A 20,771-nucleotide genomic window follows, 5' to 3' on the forward strand; every position below is an offset into this window, starting at 1 on the left:
GACACAGATGCTTTCCCGGTCTTAATGGGTTAATAATGCAGCCGACACAGCATGAAGCACTGACATGTTGCACGTGGAAACACTGGATTGATTATCTATCTATAATGCAAGATATTTGAATTTAATTACACAAATATATAATCACATTGTTCAATGACATGCAAAGAGATCAATCACTTTAAGCACTTAAACCCTCTATATACATAGTAAAACAGTAATGAGTTGGCTCTGTACTACTTCTGCTCATTTCCTTTATACACTCGGAATCTCTGCACCAAAAATAACAGATCTACAAGCTTACAATGCATCGCAACTCGAACCGTTATGTTTCCCCAGAGTAGGGGGCGCTAGAGCTCTGGTGGTTAAGCAGTTTCATGTTGTGATTAAATGCATTTTACGTCTATATTTCCATTTGTAATAGATATGTCAGTTTTTCTAGCTGTTAAGCATGAAATATACTTAGCGTGCCGGTGTCGTGCACTGGAAATAGCAGATCTATAAGCTCACAACGCGTTGCACCATGAGCTTATAGATCAGCTATTTTTGGCTCAATCAGGCTTTATGGTTCACCTCAGTGAAGTGCACGTCCTGCGTGGCGGTGAGGTTAAAGCCCTGCTGGTTGCTCTCGTGCTGTAGCAGGCTCTCAGTGAGCCGGTACGCCACCTTCACGTCACTGCCGTAGTACCGCGGCGTGTGCACCGTGGCGTTGGCCAACATGGCTGCCGTCTTCTGGGCGTGACCGGCGTCCAGGAGTGTCGCATTTCGGGACAGCTTTTCTGACTGGGGGGGGCGGAGGAAGGAAGGGTAGTATTTAAGCAAAACACCAGGTAATTTGTCCTCGTCAAATGAATCACAGTGAACTCTTTTTTTTTGTTTTTTTTGTTTTTTTTTACACAAATTAGCCACTGGGTTGAGATGAAAATAGAGAGATGTGCACAGTTGAGCAGCTTCAGCACCCTCTGGTGGACAAATTTACAGACATGATTGTGTAACATACATGAATATATATATATATATATATATACACAGACAGCCTCATAACAACAGTTTTGCATTGTATGAAAAACATGACATACAACAACATACAGTTTAGAAGTGAAAGTGACATAAATGAGGAAATAACTGGGGAATGGTTTTATATGACATGCTGCAAGCAGTCCATGATAGAACATGCTGTGCTGTCAGAGCTGTGGTTCTCAAAGTGAGCCCACAGACCCCCAGGGGTCCTTGAGTGGGTTCAGGGGGTCCGCAGTTAAATGACTGATAGTTCAAATGGACCCTTACCGGTCTGTAACTCCAAGAGTGTATAAATGGAACCAAATGTGGTTCCATTTGTGAACTCATAACTGGGTTATGGGGGGGGGTCTGTGGCCTAATTACATAACAAACTTGGTGTCCTTTTTTTTTTTAAACAACTGTGTTAGAGACAGAGAGAGTAGCAGTGTATCTACAGTACGCACCAGGGCCTTGAGCTTGGTGAAGGTGATGGAGGTGCAGTTGAAGAGATTGGGAGGAAGCCATCCCTTGTGCTCGTCACAGTGGCGAACGGCTGTGCCTGGGAAGGGGAAGATATAGAGAGAGACACAGGAAAGGGGTTTGAGAGAAGGGCTCGAGGCAACTTTCACATCCTTTCCCATTATCCTATGGTAATTGGGGTAAAGCTGCCTGAGAGGCATCCTTACCTATGGAACCCCTGGGACAGGGAACTGCTGCAGGAAGACCAAACTTTTTCCTGGGCCACCAGATCCCAGCTTCAATGGCCTGAGGACAGCTGTCATAGATAACTGGAAGAGACCCACAGTGGAATAGGAAGGAATAAGAGAAGGTGACAGGAAGGGAGAAGCAGCCAAAAAAAACACACACCACTATATATCGTCACTGTCGAGTGGAAACCTTGTATCTCCATGTTTTTAATTTTATGTTTTTTCGTGAATTAATGTTGTACAAGAGTGTCGTAAAAGTCGTGCAAATAGCAGATCTACAAGCTACATGCTTGTGAGCTTGTAGATCGTCTATTTTAGCAATTTTCTTTGTCCATTTCCTGAAAAATAACCCTTTAGGACATACAAGGTTTCCACCAGACAGCGCTGATATGCTCACCTGGAGAAAAATTGGTTATTTTTATAACCCAGCAGTGAGAAGGTGTCAAAAAAATGTAAATGCATGGGAACATGTTGCATAATCCTCACCCTCGCAGCCATTAGGGGAGACCTCGGCGAAGGGATTGTCACAGCGGTCACACTGGCGTCCGATGACGCCGGGCTTGCACTGGCACTGGCCGCTCTCTCTGTCACAGGCCCGGGAGAATGAGCCGATCGGGTAGCAGTCGCACAGCAGGCAGACGTCGCTGCCCTGGGGCCGGTAGTGGTTGTCCTGGAAATAAGGGGAAAATGGCACATAATATTAGAGCCAGACCCATATATCGGTTTGGCCGATATATCGGCCATTATGTGACTTTTGTTGACGACACTGGTATCGTCAAAAACAAAATTCAGCGTAAGATATACGGTACGTTTTTTTGTTTTTACCACTTTACCACGTTATTTTGGGTGTATAGGAGAAAATGTTCAAAAGTTTTCAAACAATAAAAAAAATTGTAGGTCTACAGTACAAGCTCACAACGTAGATCAGATATTTAAAAAAATAAATAATAGGGTTTAAGTGGTTAAACCCTAAACACAGTGGTTAAACCGTGTGTTTATTTGTATAAATTGTTTGTCTATAAGTTAAATGTTCTCAAATAGAATCTTTAAACAAATCAAAGTCAAAGTTCATTAGTTCACTCTTCCAAATCGGGATCGGAGCCAAAAATCTGGCATTGGTCTGGCATTGGTCATTATTACAGTCATCTGCTATAAGGAGGTGTAATGAGAGGTAAGTGGGACAACATGCTCACCTTGCAGCGACACTCCCCACTGGTCTTGTTACAGTCAGAGTCAAAGCCCTTGGCTGTCAGACAGTCACACGGGCCGCAAGTCTTATGACCCCACCAGCCTCTGGGACAGGGCAAGTCAGTCCTTATGGGGGCATAAATAGACTAAATTTAATATATTACCAACAGTACAGTACAGTCAGCAAACATCATTATAACACTCACACGGAAGGAACAGCCGAATTACATAAATAGCACAAATTGAAACAAATCACTCACTTTTTCTCACAGTACTGGCCGAAGTAGTGGCTGGGACAGTCGCACATGTATCCCCGAGGAGAGCTGGGCTTCCTGACGCAGGACGACTCGTGCTCACACGGGTTTAATGCACATGCGTCAGTACAGTTGGTTCCATAGTAACCTGCCAGTGTCAGGGAGAAACACACGGCACACAGTCAGGTATGTTCTCGAAACATCGTGAAAATGTGCGCAAATCTTTGAATGTATATATATTTTCAAAGCGAACATTTGTAACTCAAATCTCTGCTTCTGGGAGGGGTCCCTGAACAAAATATTTTGAGATGGGGGGTTCTTGACATGAGTTTGAGCACCACTGATATAGCAACATAGGTTTTCAGAAAACTGTTAGGATTTAGAAGACATTTGTAGATGGGTTAATGGAGACATGTAATGAATTGGACTGACCAGTGAGGCAGGTACAGGAGTGGCTGTCCCAGTCGTCACTGCAGTAGCTGTGTACGGGACACGGGCTGGAGCCACAGGGGTCCGGCACGCTGCAGCCCTGCTGAATGTTCACCTTCCTGGCCAGAGACAGACTGAGGCCGTCGCCCACACGAAGACCCTGGAGAGATCCACACACACACAACAACACACAGTCACACCAGGCCTTCCCCCAAACCTTTTCAGCAGCCAAAAAGATAAATCTGTTGTCTCGCCGGGAACCGAACTTACAAAGATACATTGTGAATTGATAACTTATGCCCTATTTAAAAAATAACAGCCAATCTACAAGCTCACAATGCGTCGCAACCGCAACATGTGGTGAGCTTGAAGATCTGTTGTTTTCACTATATCTTAGAAGTTTTGTAAATTTATGGAATTTCTAAGATTCTTTTGAAAAATTCTTAAATTCTTTTGAATGTTTCTTTTTTTGCTTCTGAAAAAAAAAAGTATTTGCAAAAATCTTTTGAAATGGTTTGTTGTTTTGAAATATAGGAAACGTAAAAAAAATGTGTGTGTGTGTGTGTGTGTTTGTGCGTGTCTGACCTGTATGCAGCCACGGAAGCCGTGCTGTATCTTCCCATCAGCCCTGCTCACACCTCCAACACTGACACTCTTTAGTTTGGATTCCTTTAGCTTCCCATCCACCTCCATACTGGCCTGAAAGTAAAGCAAAGTAAAACTTCATATGTACAGCATTTTAAACGCATGGTTACAAAGTGCTTCATACAACAGAAACGTTTTTAAAAAGTAACGATGCAACGCGTTGAGGGCTTGATCTGCTATAACAAAATGTGTTTGCATATATTGGAAACATTTTAACAACACATATCTTGTATGGGGGGTCCCTGGCACAAAATATTTTCCGATGGGGGTCCGCCGCCAAATACATATCTATCTGGGGTCTTTGACATGAAAGTTTGAAGACCACTGCCTTAACCCATCAAATCTTTGAATATATGTATTTAAGCTTAAAGTTTTTACAAAAATCTTTGCTTCTGGGGGTAAAAATATTTTTGAGATGGGGTTCGGCGGCCAAATACATATCATTTTGGGGGTCTTTGACATGAAAAGGTTTGAGAACCACTGATATAGCAACATACGTTTTTTTAAGAACACTGTTGGGAGGCATTTGTAGAATCAGCCTCATGTGTTAATGCGCTAATAGGAGTAATGCCAACTCACCAGGTAGAGGCCATGATCCAGAGACAGCACGGCCTTGTGGCGTGCAGCTGGCCCTGTAGACCCGGTGATATCCAGCTGAAGGTGGTGCCAGTCCCCGTCGTTCACCAGCACCTCCTCCACCCGCGACAGGGTGGAGTCCTCCCCTCTCTGGAGGCCCATCACTACACTGCCCCCACGCAGCTAAAAACATGACAGGGATGGGACGGAACAGAGGAGACAGGACATGGTTAGCAGGGAGATAGGGATCGAAAAAGGCAGGGGAAAGCGAAGTGTGGTGGAAGGATTAAAGAGACAGGAGACAGGAGACAAAAGAGAAGAAACGAGTGAGCAGTGGTGGAAAGTAACTAAGTACATTTACTCAAGTATTGTACTTAAGTACAGTTTTGAGGTATTTTTTACTGTAGTGGAGATTTCCAATTTTCAGTACTTTAACTTCTACTCCACTACATTTTAGAGGCACATATTGTACTTTTACTCAACTACATTTATTTGAAAACTTTAGTTGCTAGTTACTTTGTAGATTATTACAAAACATACATTAACCACTTCAGCCCTATACATTTCGGTCCTTTGAAAATTGCCGATCTATAAGCTCACAATGCGTCGCATTGTCAGCTTATAGATCTGCTAAACATTTTGAGTACTTTTTCCACCACTGCACGGCGGCGAACAGAAGAAATGTTTCTGTTCGCACCGTTCTAAAGGGGATGTTGAAAGCTCACATCCCTGCATATCATTACAGTAGGTACACTATGGCTGAAAATAGACATCGGACGGTTATGTAACATCAAAGAGGCGTCAAGTCCAGAGTCCAGACAAATACAACAGCAGCTGCTCGGGCGTGAAAATCAAAAAAACGCTTAGATGTTGGGACGGACGGATGGTTTAAGTTATTGTGATCTGTCTCAAGTCGTTTCAACATCATCAAATATTTAGTGACATGCTGCTACTCAGACAGCCAACAGGTGGAGCCTCAATCCTAAAAAGAAAGACCTGTCTTGTGCCCGGTAGGACAGGATAACATTATGCTAGGGTGCATTGGTCTAATGCTTCCACTAATGGTCTAATGGTCTAATGCTTCCACTCACTGCTACAACAAGGGTTCCAAAACTTTTCAGGCTGCGACCCCCCCAAAACAATCATATTTGAACTGGGGACCCCCCACCCTGACAAGCACTTGGAATCGTAGGCATTACATTTAGTTTGACTCGGTTCCACAGATAAATATTGTGAAAATAGCTGATCTACAAGCTCACAACGCCTCGCAGTGCTTATAGATCGGCTATTTTCACAATGTTTGCCTCTTTCTTACTTAATATTTAACAATTTAGCCAATTTGTTTTAAAAAGGTCTTAAAAGTCATTAAATTGTCACTTTAGAAATGTTTAGATACCCTGTATGTTGGTTTGTTTACTGTTGAATGAAAAAACAATGTTGCACATTAAGCTAATCATCTGGGGACCCCCAAAATCATCTAGGGACCCCCCTGGGGGTCCCGACCCCCAGTTTGGGAACCAGTGTGCTACAATATAGATTCTGATCAAATCAGTACTGACACTGGACCACTGGTCAGTTCAAATGTCCGAGCAAACTTCCCCATCGTTCACTCACAATAACAAAGCTATTTAAGCTGTGAAGATCACTAATCACATCACACTTTCTTGGTAAGACTCAGGAGGGTTTCGGAGGATCGAACCGGAAGGTTCCCGGGTTCAATCCCCAGCTCACCCCCCTGTTACTATCCAAGTGTCCTTGAGCAAGACACTTAACCCCTAACTGCTCACAATGAGCAGGTTGGTGCCTTGCATGGTGTCCTCCTCCGTTGGTGTGTGTGAATGGGTGAATGTAATGCACATTGTAAAGCGCTTTGGATAAAGGCACTATGTACCGTAAATGCACCGTTTGAACTCCTAGAATGAATAGATCTGCCAGTTCACTCTCCAAGTGATGTTGTCAGAGTGCATGTCTAATTAAATATACAGTAGTGAGTAAGTAATATATATCATTTCTTTACCACTGTGCATGCCCTTACACATGAATTGACATTGCTGTGCATTGTAGCGGGGATGCTCTTGTCTGCCGAGCGAAATAATGTATGATGCAACATTGGCCTCAAGCAGGGTGAGGCCATATGCACAGCAAATGTTGCAGTGTCAATTTAGCTCAAGAGAGTGTAAAGATGGACACTTAGGTGTCCGTTTTTACACTTCAGAGTTAACCACTTAAAGGGACAAAAATGACTTTCTTTCCTATCGATTAGTCACCCCATGGAGACTAAGCCAATAATTTGATGACCCGCGGCAGTTACGGTAGGAGACACAGAGTCTCCTCTAATTATTTGGGTGAACCATCCCTTTAAGTCCTATTTTGGCGATGCAACACTTTGTGAGCTTGTAGATCTGCTACTTTTGAAACATTTAGGAAAATGTTGAAATGTGTTGAAATATTGAATTATTTTAATGATTTAATGATTTAATCATTTAAAATAAAGATTATAGTGAAAAGTTTTTTAAAATGTTCAAAACTCTTGCCTATAATGACATGCCCCAAATAGAGACCATAGACCAATAGCAACCAGGTTGCAACTGGATAACACTGCAGATATCACTGACTGGAATAAATGTGTGCGTGCGTGCGTGCGTGCGTGCGTGCGTGCGTGCGTGCGTGCGTGCGTGCGTGCGTGCGTGCGTGCGTGCGTGCGTGCGTGCGTGCGTGCGTGCGTGCGTGCGTGCGTGCGTGCGTGCGTGCGTGCGTGCGTGCGTGCGTGCGTGCGTGCGTGCGTGCGTGCGTGCGTGCGTGCGTGCGTGCGTGCGTGCGTGCGTGCGTGCGTGCGTGCGTGCGTGCGTGCGTGCGTGCGTGCGTGCGTGCGTGCGTGCGTGCGTGCGTGCGTGCGTGCGTGCGTGCGTGCGTGAGCACCAGCAGGCAGAAGGAGTTACAGCATCATGTGTCCTGGGCTCTCACCTGCAGGGTGAGGTTGTGCTGCTGCCCAGCAGCGATGTGCAGCAGCATGGCGCTGCGCTGCCGTGTGCGGAACACTAGCTCCACGTGCCAGGGCACAGAGAACACCGCCGCCACGTTGTTCCACTGCAACAGACTGTCACCCAGGAAACGCTGTGGGCTGGCCATCACTGCAAACACAAGCGATCAATGATGAAAATCATAGAACAACTAACGAGAAATTGGCAGGGGGAGAGAGAAAGATAGAGAGTGAACAGAATGGGAGAGAGAGCGAGGGAAAACTGTTGGCGTGCCACAGCAGGTGGTCTGCGACAGTGAGTCATCATGGATCAGCTTGTTTGTTGGCAGTAATCTTTTATCTCTCAACTGCAATATGCTCTGTGATCTGCTGAAGTTGTCACAACTGAATCACTCTCATGTTGGGATATATACACCCGTCTATGATGATTAACAGAGCATAAAAGACACAAGGACAAAAGGTATTACAATGAAGTGAAAAATAACATGTGTTATACTTGAGGCCTATAGCGTCCCTTTTCAATCAACTAAGTATATAGGGTTTAAGCGGTTAAAACAGTAATAACTGTAATTTAAATTCTAATTCTATCCTGCTACATCCTGACAGAAGGTGCTAAATATGATGTGATCAAGTGTGAGGAATCTCAGTCATACAGTATATCGTTCCTGTCGGGCAGAAACCTTGTATCTCCATAATTGTGTAAATTCTCCAATTTTGTCATACTACAGTGTATCACAAAAGTAGCAAAAATAGCCGATCTACAAGCTCTTTTAGCCATTTCTGATTTCAAAGTGAAAGTCTGTCTGTGGGTTTCACAAATATTGAACCAATGAAAAGCATTCTTTGAAATCTTTCAATTTTCTGAAAAGTCACGGTTTTGGACATACAAGGACATACAAGGTTTTTACCTGAAAGCGATAATATGCATATGTATGTAAAGTGCATGTGTGTGGGCTTGGGTGCATTAGGCACCTGTGTGTGCACTGTGTGCACTTTAAACACGCATTCACTTGGTATGCAGCCAGTGCAAGCTTTTTGTCTCTTTTTTTTCACCTCAAGGAGACACACACACATGAAAGGACGCTCGCTGGATGCTCTGCCATCTCTCTCTTGATTAGGCTGTTCCCTCTTCACGCTGATGGAAACCACCCCGAACCACCTTGGCGGTGATGATTGATTATTAATAACAAATCACGCTGATGCACCGTGACATGCATCACTGTCAGCAGCCAGAGAAGGAGGCAGCCCAAAGGCAAAAGCTCCGGTGGTGGTGGTGCAGTTTAGCAATAATAATGTTTGATCTTATCAACGTCCCTGGCGGAGGCCCTAAAAAGAAAAGCTCAGCTAAAAAAATCACTCCTTGCAGCAGAAGATAAATTAATTTTACTGTGTAAATAGGTTGAAACGTGTTAAGAGTTTCACCTCGCCCAGTGACATGGGAGTAAATAAGGTGGCTGCTCTGCCTAGAAGGCCCAGACAGAAGAACAATGTCTAAGTATGAACATAATGTTCTACTGTACATGCCCAGCCCTTTCCTATCAATGTTTACTTATACAGATTAAATACTGTTAACAGCTGGATTGTAGAAGAAGTATTTAGCGGCCGTGATTCATTGATCATGACTGTGATTGTTCATAATATATTCACGTTCATCATAATATATTCACGTTCATCAAAACTCCTAAAACCCCAATTAGCGATCGTTAACGTGTCAGCATGCTACACCATGCTTCCCTGCTCCACTTCCACCCAGAGCCCTCTTCCATCCCCTGCTCTCTTGCATCATGAACTGAAATGAATTGAATCATGAATTGAAAACTGAATTATAATATATGAAGCGCTTATTTATTTAGTTTTCCCTTTTTTTTTTTTAAAGATAACAGATCTGTTTACAGCTTTTCTTTTCTTTTGTGCCGTGTTTATTATTGTATGTTCTTTCTTGTCTCTTGTCGTCTGTACTTTTATCTAATGCTGACCCAGGGAGCTGTGCTCTAAGAATTCCTATGCATTTGTGCAAATGGCAAGTCTCTTATCCATCTTATTATATCTGCTTACTACACTCAATGTTATTCCTCTTTCCAAGCCGTGGTAGTGCCTCTCCCTCCCCACATCATGCCCTCGTCCTCGCCTTTTCCTTTACACTTCTTGTTGTGGAGAAGAAGAATACTTTGTGAAAGAAATGCCATTTTCACTAATGTCATTACAGTCTCTCTCCCAGAGAGACTCATTTCTCTTCTGCTCTCCTTTCTCAAGCTGCTGTACCTTGTAAATCAGCAAGCCTAACAGCTGCTGTACAACAACAGCAGAAAGGGAAACTGGGATACACCAAGATAGACGCATCTCACACGCACGCACGCACGCACGCACACAGTCTCCTCTAACTAAAAGTAACCCAAAATATTTTCCTTTTTCGCTTCTGATAAGCAGATAGTAAAAACATTTCTGGCAATAGAAAGTACCCTTGTGGGTTACGTCAACAGGCGCTTTGTAATCAAGTCAGTCATTCTTCAGATAATACATTATCTTTTCACTTTATTATGAGTTAACACCACTAACTGAAGTACTGACAGCTCCACTCATTCCCTCCTTCATGCGCTAGGTTACCCGCTGTGGCAGCAGATAGTGGACATGAAATGATAATGAACACTCTCCGCACATTAGCATATCTCCATTACTGAGAAAGGGGTTCCCAAATGAGACAGGTGATGACTCACTCAGAACCAGTGGACACGGTGAAATTGACTTTATCTTAACCACTAAAGCCCTATTTCGGGATCCACATGGGAAAGGCGTGGCTCCAATGTGGATCTCGGACATACTGTGGCCAGCCTGTGACATAGGTCTATGACATATGAATCCAAATGTGGACAAAGTTTCAGCCCAATCAGAGCCCCACTGACTTCCATTATTAAAAAAATAAAAAGATATGTGCATACAAAGTTTGGTGCTGATCGGTTCAGCGATTTGCACCACGCACACGCACACACACACACGCACACGCACGCACACGCACACGCACACGCACACACACACACACACACACACACACACACACACACACACACACACACACAAAGCTACAAGCAGTGTTTGTAGAATGGCTATTTTCTTTTTCTCCTGAAATGTTGGGATTTTTCTTTTCTTTTCTTTTGTTTCACCTAAAATGACATTTCCAAAATAGGGACTCCAGGGTTAACCACTTGAACCCCAGCATCCACGTTCTATAGGGGAACATTAGCCAAAAACAGCAGACCTACAAGCTCACATTTTGAAAGTGATTTGGTGCAGACTCGGTGTAGAGGTCCGTCTTACTAAGAACAGAGGGTTTATAAGTGGTTAATATGGTTAATACACACTGGAGATGTTCCAGCCTGGTGCCCTGTGTCTTATTTAATTGAACTGACTCACCCCTCTCGCAGTGTTGCCCTCCATATCCTAGAGGGCAATCGCAACTGAAGGAGCCCCATAGGTTGACGCACGTTCCGCCGTTCAGGCACGGACTGTTGTTGCAGAAGTGTCTCTTGGCGGCACATCCTGCGGAGATGAGGAAATGAAATGCCTGTTAAGTGTGTTTGCTCTGAGCCGCCTCATTATTCTGTCGCAGTGGCAGCGAGATGGAGGCTAATCAATGTTCCTATCAGGTAGCAGGAGCATTTCACAGCATCTTCTGTTCCCCGCTGCGCTCGCTACTTTCACTGCAGTGTTAAACTAGGCAGTGGTGGAAAGTAACTAAGTACATTTACTCAAGTACTGTACTTATAAGTACAACTTTGGGATACCATTTTTTTATTCCTTTCTTTTAATATACTTCTACTACACTACATCCGATCCTAGAGGCAAAATGTTGCTTATTTGACAGCTTTAGTTATAAGTTACTTTGCAGATTTATATCATTATTACAAAACATACATTAACCACTTAAGCCCCATGTTATACTTAGGCTATTCAAAATAGCTTATCTACAGTACAAGCTCACAACGCATCGCATCGCACTGTGAGCTTGTAGGACAACTATTTTTGAAAACATTTGAAACATTTAGAAAAATCTTACTTTTACTTTGGTAATTTAATGCCAATACTTTTGTAGTTTTACTCAAGTAAAACTTTGAATGCAGAACAGAAATAGAGTATTTCTATATGGTGATATTGCGTAACGTAAGTAAGAAACTAGGCTACTCCGGCGATGCACTGCACAATGTTCACAGCTGTGGTAGATGAAAGTAACGGGGTAATCGTGAACTTTGAAAGCACGCAGATGGCAAACAGCAGGCTGCGATGTCACATACTGTACCTGGCAAAGTGCCATTGTTGGCGATGAAGCTGGCCATGTCTATCTGGCGATTGTCAATGAGCAAGTTCTTCATGCAGCCCACAAACTGGCGGTTCTGAACGGGGAAGTCTTCGGGGAGCTTGGGCACGCCTCCGAGGAGCAGAGGGCCTGTTAGGTCCAGGGATCTGATGAACAAAGAACCCGGGTCTGTTTTAAACAGCTCATGCTTTTGCAAAGAAAAAACTGACCACCCAAATAATTACTTATTTTCTATCAATTACACACCCCATGAAACCTTGAATTCATGGAGATTTGTTTGTTTTTGTCGCAGTCCTGAGCCAATAATTTGATGACCAGGTGGCTGGTCCGTAAGAGTCTCAATTGAGACTCCTACGGGAGACTCCGCTGGTCATTAAATGATTGGCCAAGGACTGCGACAAAAACAAAAATATCTCCATGAATTCAAAGCTTCATAGGGTGTGTAATTGATAGAAAATAAGTAATTGCTTAGGTGAACTACTCCTTTAAGCCCTATTTCAAAATAGCTAAAATAGCCAATCTACAAGCCCATAATGCACTGCAAAACATTGTGAGCTTGTAGATGTGGACGTTAAAAAGGTAACACCAACACAGTTTTGCTGAGTTATTATCATTTGTCCTGCAGGAATTGAAAAGGCTACAGAATAAACATCCTGAGGAAGAATACTTGACTTGAAAGAATGATCGTTTATCTCCTAATTAGATGAGCAGTCACTTTAGAAAATAAATGAATCAGTGGAATCATTAAAATCACTGCAGAACTATTAACTTTGAATAAGAGCATACACTAAATACAAAGCAGAAAATAATAAATAATTATGATTTAAATTCTCCAGTTCAATTACAACTCACTATTATTATTATTATTATTATTATTATAGCCAATGTCTTTTCTGCGTACTTACTTTTTAGATCCTGATTGGCTGCCCTGGGCAGCGCAGGTGTAGTTTCCAATCATGTGACCAAACCTCAGGGCCACCGAGGTGTCACAGTTATCCACGTTCACGACAACAACCTTTTGGTCCGAGGGTCCCTGAGGCAGTCCGGCCTGGTTTAGGATTGGCTGCGGGGTGACAGACAAAGTCATGAATATCATTCCACTTCTGGGGCGCCGATGGCATAGTGGTTAAGGCGCACACCACACAGAGGCTCAAATGCAGCCTGACAGCGAGCCGCAAGTTCGATTCCCGAGCCTGGCGACCTTTGCTGCGTGTCTCTCTCCCTGTTTTCTGTCACTCTCCTCTCCCGAATCCAAAGAAAAGGCCCCAAAAACATTGTCAAAAAATTATAAAAACACTTCTGCTTGGCCTGCAATATACGTACTAATAATTCTGTGAATACTTAAAATTCTATAATAATATAATATGATGGGATTTGAAAAGGATTCTGCATGAGTATAATGAACAAAACGCACAACAATTCAACATGTCACTAACTGCTCCAGTTTGAAATGAACTGTTATTTATTCACAAAATCACTGTGTTACTACAGCATGTATATTGATGAATTATTTGTGGTTGTCTGTATGTATGAAAAGAACCTAAAAGACTTGCTACAACAATTTATCATTGTTGTTGTTTCATAGCTACTTGGAAAACATAGCTTGGCTGTCTTACATGAAAATGTCATTTGTATCACAACCTTCTCTGTTGCTAGTTTCCACTTTCTTTATAATTCACAAAGAAAAAAAAAAAAAAAAAGCAGTGGCTGCTAAACACACGTGCAGAAACACACACACACACACACACACACACACACACACACACACACACACACACACACACACGAAAGGGGCCTAGCGCCCTTCTCAGGCCAGAGGTCCCGACAAAAGGATCTTTTTCATTGTCAGTGAAATCAATGGTGGGAGCAACAAGAGGAGGAGGGGTTTGAGGCGGAGAGAATAATGATCCTGTCAATAAAGGTCACAACCTCTTTTCAAACGGGACCGTTCCTCTGAGGTCATGTAGAGCTCATATTAACTATAAGTATAGGTTCAAGCTGGTGTCGCGCGCTGCTGCCACCGTGATGAGAGGAGCGGCCTCCCTCCCACAGAGAGAGAGAGGACGGTCCCAGTGAAGCTGTCCACTGGTCAGACAGGATTTAACAGGAATTAAGACCGTCTGGGGTCCAGGAATGATAGGAGGCCTTGGGTGGGGTGAGCGCAATGCTGCTATAGGTATCTATCTAGGGAAAGATAGTGGAGCGCTTGTTTTTATGTATGTACTGTATATGTTACTGTGACACTGTCATGTCTTTTTTTACTTAATTAACTGTTGATTGTGAGAGGACCGCAATGGAAATAAGTCTTAGGACTTTATTGTGTTATCCTTGAAATGCTGTAACCCTGTGGTTTTATTGCATTTCAAATAAATCAAATCAAAGTTAAGAATATGCACAGGGTTTTATTATTGGTTATCTTTAAGTGCAATTTACGTGTTGTGGAACAATCAGATATTCTCTGCAAAAGACATGGTTGTGCAACATTTAAATTAGCCCCTCAATCCTACCAAACCAAAAGTGACCTCATTTTATGCAAAAGCCTTACAAATTATAATAGAATATATGATAAACATCTACTGCTATGACTGCCCCTTTGTGACTGTCTGATCCCTTACTATAATGTTGCTAAGATAAGATCCCGAGTGGATTGGACAGAAATATGTTGCCACCCAAGCAGACATCGCAGGCGTCACTTCAGGTCAACTTTTGCACTGGAATGTTGTAGTGAAGCCACATCACCCCAATGCAATATAGAAGGGACTACTGCTTGGCTAAATTTCTCTCACATGGCCCTTCAGCTGCACCCACTGAGGAGATTAGATGATATCTCTGTGAGCCATGAATACCGCCGTCTAATTGAGAAGCTGCCAGTAATTCCATGCCTGTCTCGGTGGGTGTTTTTGCGATCAATGATGGAATGAATGATAGAAATGCAGAGAACACTACTCCTTAACTTGGAAAGAACAAGAGCCAGCCTCTCACAGCACCTTATGACCACCTATGAATGACCTAAGATGAAACAGCAATGTCAACTCTCCTCTCCATAAGGAGTATTGGAGTATTTAGTAATCTATACAACAAATGCATGTATTGCATTAGTGATTTGATGTGTGCATGGAGGCACCTTTACTATTCAAAAGCATAGTGGAAAGTGAAAGGACAGCTAAAATGCTATAATGACAATCCACAATCACACTGCAAACCCTGAGCATTGCAAAAATCACAGTTTCTTTTCAGTACCACCCCTGTTGAGTCGGAGATCATTCAGCACGTTTGTGGCAAATTTGTCAACGATGGAGTGAGTAAGAAAGCAAGCGTTGTGGAATAGCCTGTTGGGATTGTCATAGTTTCAAATCATCCGACACGCTCTTTTCCACGGTTTCATCCTGCTATAATGCCAGGTCCAAAACGGACTCTGGGCCAGATCCGCTGGTCCTTTCACTGACCTCCCTACTGTGTGCCATGGCACCCAGGGGCCCCTGTCTTGCTACACTACAGCCACCATCAGTCACGGCTGTTGACTCTCCTATAATGACTGTCTGCTAATGCCTTTTCTGGCAGAACAAAGCCCAAGTCCTGTCAGCGCTGATTGGAAGGTACATATTTACTCACAGGACTACATTAAACAGTGTTCTCACATGCCGCGACAGGGGGGATTGTGGAGGATATGAGTACCCCGTCAGTCCATCACCCTTCTATGACAGGGACGCACAAGGAGGTTCATGGGCGACAAACTACGCAAATATGGCATGTGAGATTGACTGGAAAGCCATAGCAACCAGAGGGGTGGCCCTGAAGCGCCGCCGTGTCGCCCGTTCAAAACCCAGAGTCAATACTCCTCTCTGCTTTTCTTCTTCTCCATCCATTTGGTCCTCTCCTGCCTCGCTTTTCTGTCCTTGCCGGAGAACAGAGAGCGAGAGAGGCACCTTCCCCGGGGCTGCATCATTCACTGCCCGTGGTCCCAATGGAAGCAGAGCGGAGCACAAAGGCAGCGGTCATTGCCATTCTCCACAGTCCCCACTCCTCCTGAAAGGCACATTTCAATCTAAAATGCCCCCCCCCCTCCCCCACCCTCCCGCCTCATCCCCGCCCCACCCCCTGCGGACAGGGACAGGCCAGTCTAGGCCACCGTGGGATACCTCAAGAGGGAGGAGCTGTCTTTCTACCTCGGTGACTCGCAGGACCTGGACTACATGAGCTCACCGCTGTAGAGGCTGAGGGCTTTGATTGGAGGGATTAGCTCAACTAGTGCAGGGTCCTGGGGTTCAGATTCTCTCCTCTTTTACGGGGCCTTTTTTTTGTTACAGTGACCCATATTAAGTTGATGCATTACATTCAAGGGGACAAAGGGGCTGGTGTTATAAATGACATATAAACCCGGGGATGTCGAATGTAGCGGAAACAAAACAAACAAAACAAAATGTCCTCTATGGAGTCCAAGAGCTGCTGGATTACCAACACTGACAGCAAACAAGTCTATAAATCAATGGTAAATATGTAAAACATTTACATGTAAAATACTAGGTCAACCTAAAGAGCAAATGATTCAGAGATTCATTGGACTTTGGGGTTTGTACTAAAGTGATTAATGAGAGTGTAATGTCTTCCCTGGAAGGCAACCAAAGCGTTTTTTTCGTCCAATGGGCCACAAGATGTTGTTGTGCCCCCCCCCTGCATTACTTCTGCTGGCTGGAATCTGACACGGCCATGTTATCATAGACATTGAATAGAATATCCACGCTGGGGGAGTTGCCTGGCAACATCTTTATGATGCAAAGTGACTTCCTGAATAGGCGAAAATGTAACATCCTGTGTGCTGGTCTGGGGTGTGTGTGTGTGTGTGTGTGGGGGGGGGGGGGAGTTCCATACATTCTCCACTGATTTATTTCAAAAGTTGCCCCTGTTGAACCATATTTGTCAAAACATAGATAAGCGTCTGTCAACTCAAACAGTCGTTTTCAAAGTTGGGTCCAGGGACCCTCAGGGTACCTTGAGGGACCCTTAAAGGTCTGTAACTCTTGAGAGTGTACAGATAGAACCAAAAGGACCCTGTAAGGGTCCATTTGTACACTCTCAACAGTTATGGGAGTCTTTGATATTAACCACTGGGCTAAAACATTCTCCACCGTTTTATTTCTTACTCCCAGTTCAGCTCACTAACTTCTGTCTGTCTCTCTTTGTCTCTCTCTCTCTCCTCCCTCATTCCACTGTGTCTAGCTGGCACACTGGCACTGTTCCAGGTCATCCACTGTGTCTAGCTGGCACACTGGCACCCGTCCAGATCATCGGCCTGTCACCGATAACTCTTTGGAGTGACACAGCAGCAGCTCTAAGCAAGTGACAATAAACCCCATCACATCTCAGGGTTTTCTGGCCACAGTGTGCAAAATCCAGGGTGTTAATTTCAATCAGAGGGTGAAATGGACCACAGTTGTGCTGCACACTCAGTACTGCTTTTCATTTATGGAAATCCAGGTGGCCAATGTGATAGTGATAATACGGCGAAGAGCGACGGTTATCAACAGGGCAATTATTGTGCATACAAACTAAACCTGTTCTGTCTGTTAAACTGCAATTAAGTATGTCTGTGTGCAGATTTCAGTCCAAATGAAACAATGAGTGGTATTCCTGCTGTCATATGCTGCTGGTTTAGACTAAATAATCCTGCTCTCTCATTATCCTGCCATCCTCTGGCTTCTGTGAACGGACAGGTAACATCCACTCCAGTATAAATGGGTTGTGTGTGGCATCTTAACCTAGTTTGAAACTAACCAATCACAAACCGCCCTCTATAAATGCATCTCTCTGGCGCTGCGGATCGTCCCCCCTATATGATAGGGGACCAAATTGTCCTACATTCTATTGCTTCTGGCGTACCTTGTTGTAATAGTGGACTTGGACCACGTGCCACTGTCCGTCACTGACCCCTCCGAGGATGTACGGTGACACTGTAGTCTTAGTTTCACCTGAAATCAAATGACAAGAGATTGCATGCGTGTCCTGGAAAAAGGAACGTTTTCACACGCACAAAATAGCAGATCTACAAGCTCACGAGGTGTTGCGACGCGCTGTGAGCTTGTAGATCTGCTATTTTTGCTGCACGACACCGTTGTACGAAGAATAATAAAATATGGTTTAACCATTATTTCTCCTACTATACCTGCAGAGAAGGTGAGCTGGATCTGCTCGTTGATGATTTCCATGGCAATGAAGTCGTGCTTTTCGTTAAAGCGACCGTTGTAGAGTAATAAACCATTGGGCTCTTTGGTAGCAAATCTGGAAAACAGAAGAAATGCAGAGATTCTTGACAACCAACAAATTTCATTTACAGCAGTGGTTCTCAACCAGTGGTCTGGGGACCACTAGTGGCCCTTGAGGGGGTTCCAGGTGGTCCCCTAAAAAATTACGAGTCCATTTGGTTTCATTTTACGCTCTAAAGAGTTAAATTATTGTTAAACATCTGCATTACTTAATTAAAGAATTGTTATTTTGATCAACGTTTGCCTGTTATCTCTCCTACATGGTACCAACATCAATAAAGCATGGAATTGTGGACAATATCGATAACAAAATATTCGAAGTCTTGGGTCTGAGAGTCTAAAACTTATCAAATGGTGGTCCGTGGCTCAAATGCAGAATAAATAATGACCCTTGATATGAAAAGGGTTGAAAACGACTGATTTACAGTATAAAAAACAAATAGTTGTTCTGAGCAGGTCAACCGTGTAATGGTGCACAAGGACATGCAAGAATAGGCATTGAACAAATCTCCTAGAACTGTAGCTTGTACCAATTTGTAGGTCCTTACCCTCAATCCCATTCTTTAACACTGAGTGCCACACAAAGAGCAGTATTCATCTTTAGGTTACAATTACAATTAAGGCATTTAGCAGATGCTCTCATCCAGAGCAACTTAACCCATTAAGACCTGAGGCCAATTCTAATGGGTTAAAGTGCAAGATCAGAATAAATGACATAAATGACATAAGTTGACCAGAATAGGAAGTCACATTTTCACGGTCTTTAGGGAGACACAGCATACATATAATTATTACAATAGTCATTTGGGCAGGACACCTTGCTCAGAGGCACTTCACATGGCATTTTATGTGCAGGCGATTCAATAGGACCAGGAGAGTGAACCATCAACCATTCAGTCTCTGTTTAGTCTCTCTCATCTCAAGACCCCATTGTTGCCACTTCAACCATTTTACATAACCGATATCCTGCACCATGTTGTATCATTGTTTGTCTCATTTTTAACACCCGGAGATCTTTAAATGTATTCAATTATGTCCCATATTAAGAGAACATTCACATTCAGGCATGTCCTATTACAGAAAAAATGTCTGCATTATATGTAAATGTCTGATGTATTTAAGCTTGTTTTCCTTTCATAGCTGTACTTCTACTATGGCAATGTAGTGTGCCATGTGATATGCCAAGGAAGAAAAGAGGGCAAGATTTTAACAATGCAAAACTTTTACACAGATCACTGAACAACTAACCCGGGTTAACCACGAGACACTGAGACAGACTGAGACCAAGGGAAGCACCACACGCACGCGTACGCGCAACACGCACGCGCGCACGAGCACACGAGTGCAGTGTAATCATGGCTAAAAGCACACTACGGAAACACAGAAACTGCATGCCATGATTGAATAGGTACTACAGTGTGAGATAAAAAAAGAAAAAGAGACAGAAAACTGGGGCAATGTCAATGCTAGGGGGGTGCAGCAGGAAAGCCAAGACTGGAAGTAACTGGAAGCAAGCAGATGCATTAAACATAAACCAGGAAACAACTATAGCTTCATAAATGCATTTAGTTTTCTTCTAACAGAGGAAAACAAAAACAGCTGCTGAAACCACCACCTGAATTTCACCTTTCTGTTTACGTTGAAGCTGAAGAGTGGCCATGCATGTTGCCTGTTTTCATACTAATGCTCCTATTATAACATTTGATTTGAATACAGCATTGCATCTCTGCACCTTCCTAACAAGGGATCACTCTGTCGGCTCTGGCGTCCTCCTGGGCTTCAAGTTCACAGTTTGACCACATGGTTTATTAACAACAGTTTACTCGCCAGGCGTGCTCTGTGGGTTTAAATGTAATTTAAAAATAAGCTTACAAGGATATCTGAAACTGAGTTATATCAGATATATGTATACATGAGCACCAGGATTTACCCTGATCCATCTTCCTGGGGACCACACAGTGAAGAAACCAAGAGAGTCTTCTCTGAGAACTGACAAACCTGACATTCCTGTGGCTTACTGGCATTCTTACTTGCTGCCAGGTCCAACCCAGCCTGTTCAGACAGTCAATTGCTTCACTGACATGTGATCCAATAATCCAGTAATAGGTCTAATTTACTCTTATTCCAAACAGGCTGACCTCCAGAGAAAACCTCAACTCGATACGAGCAATCAAACACGATCAGATCCAATCAAAACTAGTGTGGTTTCACTCAGTTATTAATCAAATACACATTTGAAACTACTTTTCAGGCAGATTGGGTTGATAATTGAGTTGCAGCCATCATGTAAACATCATCATTGTCAGACAGCTGCAGTAGAATAATGTGTTGTCAGTAAGGGGTTGTAATTCCCACACCAACACATCTTGGGACGCTCTCACAGAATATCGAGTGTTTGTTTCCTCCTGTCCTTCGGGGGCGGGGGTA

The 20,771-nt window shown here is 43.5% G+C and overlaps 1 protein-coding gene across 2 annotated transcripts in view; it reads right to left on the minus strand.

Moving 5' to 3' along the window:
• celsr2 (cadherin, EGF LAG seven-pass G-type receptor 2) overlaps window positions 1-20,771 on the minus strand; it is a 76,635-nt gene that overhangs the window by 15,758 nt on the left and 40,106 nt on the right. For both annotated transcript variants that reach the window (XM_080424778.1, XM_080424777.1), the window contains exons 4-18: window positions 18,245-18,360; window positions 17,962-18,050; window positions 12,990-13,147; window positions 12,067-12,230; window positions 11,184-11,309; window positions 7,760-7,926; window positions 4,799-4,978; window positions 4,160-4,273; window positions 3,578-3,734; window positions 3,152-3,293; window positions 2,897-3,017; window positions 2,190-2,373; window positions 1,683-1,784; window positions 1,461-1,555; window positions 571-780 (exon numbers count right to left, since the gene is read on the minus strand). In XM_080424778.1, coding sequence (XP_080280904.1) covers window positions 571-780; window positions 1,461-1,555; window positions 1,683-1,784; window positions 2,190-2,373; window positions 2,897-3,017; window positions 3,152-3,293; window positions 3,578-3,734; window positions 4,160-4,273; window positions 4,799-4,978; window positions 7,760-7,926; window positions 11,184-11,309; window positions 12,067-12,230; window positions 12,990-13,147; window positions 17,962-18,050; window positions 18,245-18,360 — 2,125 coding nt within the window. The remainder of the gene's footprint in view (window positions 1-570; window positions 781-1,460; window positions 1,556-1,682; window positions 1,785-2,189; window positions 2,374-2,896; window positions 3,018-3,151; window positions 3,294-3,577; window positions 3,735-4,159; window positions 4,274-4,798; window positions 4,979-7,759; window positions 7,927-11,183; window positions 11,310-12,066; window positions 12,231-12,989; window positions 13,148-17,961; window positions 18,051-18,244; window positions 18,361-20,771) is intronic.

Source organism: Gymnoscopelus braueri (genome assembly GCF_963280865.1).
Source record: "Gymnoscopelus braueri genome assembly, chromosome: 3".
NCBI lineage: Eukaryota > Metazoa > Chordata > Actinopteri > Myctophiformes > Myctophidae > Gymnoscopelus > Gymnoscopelus braueri.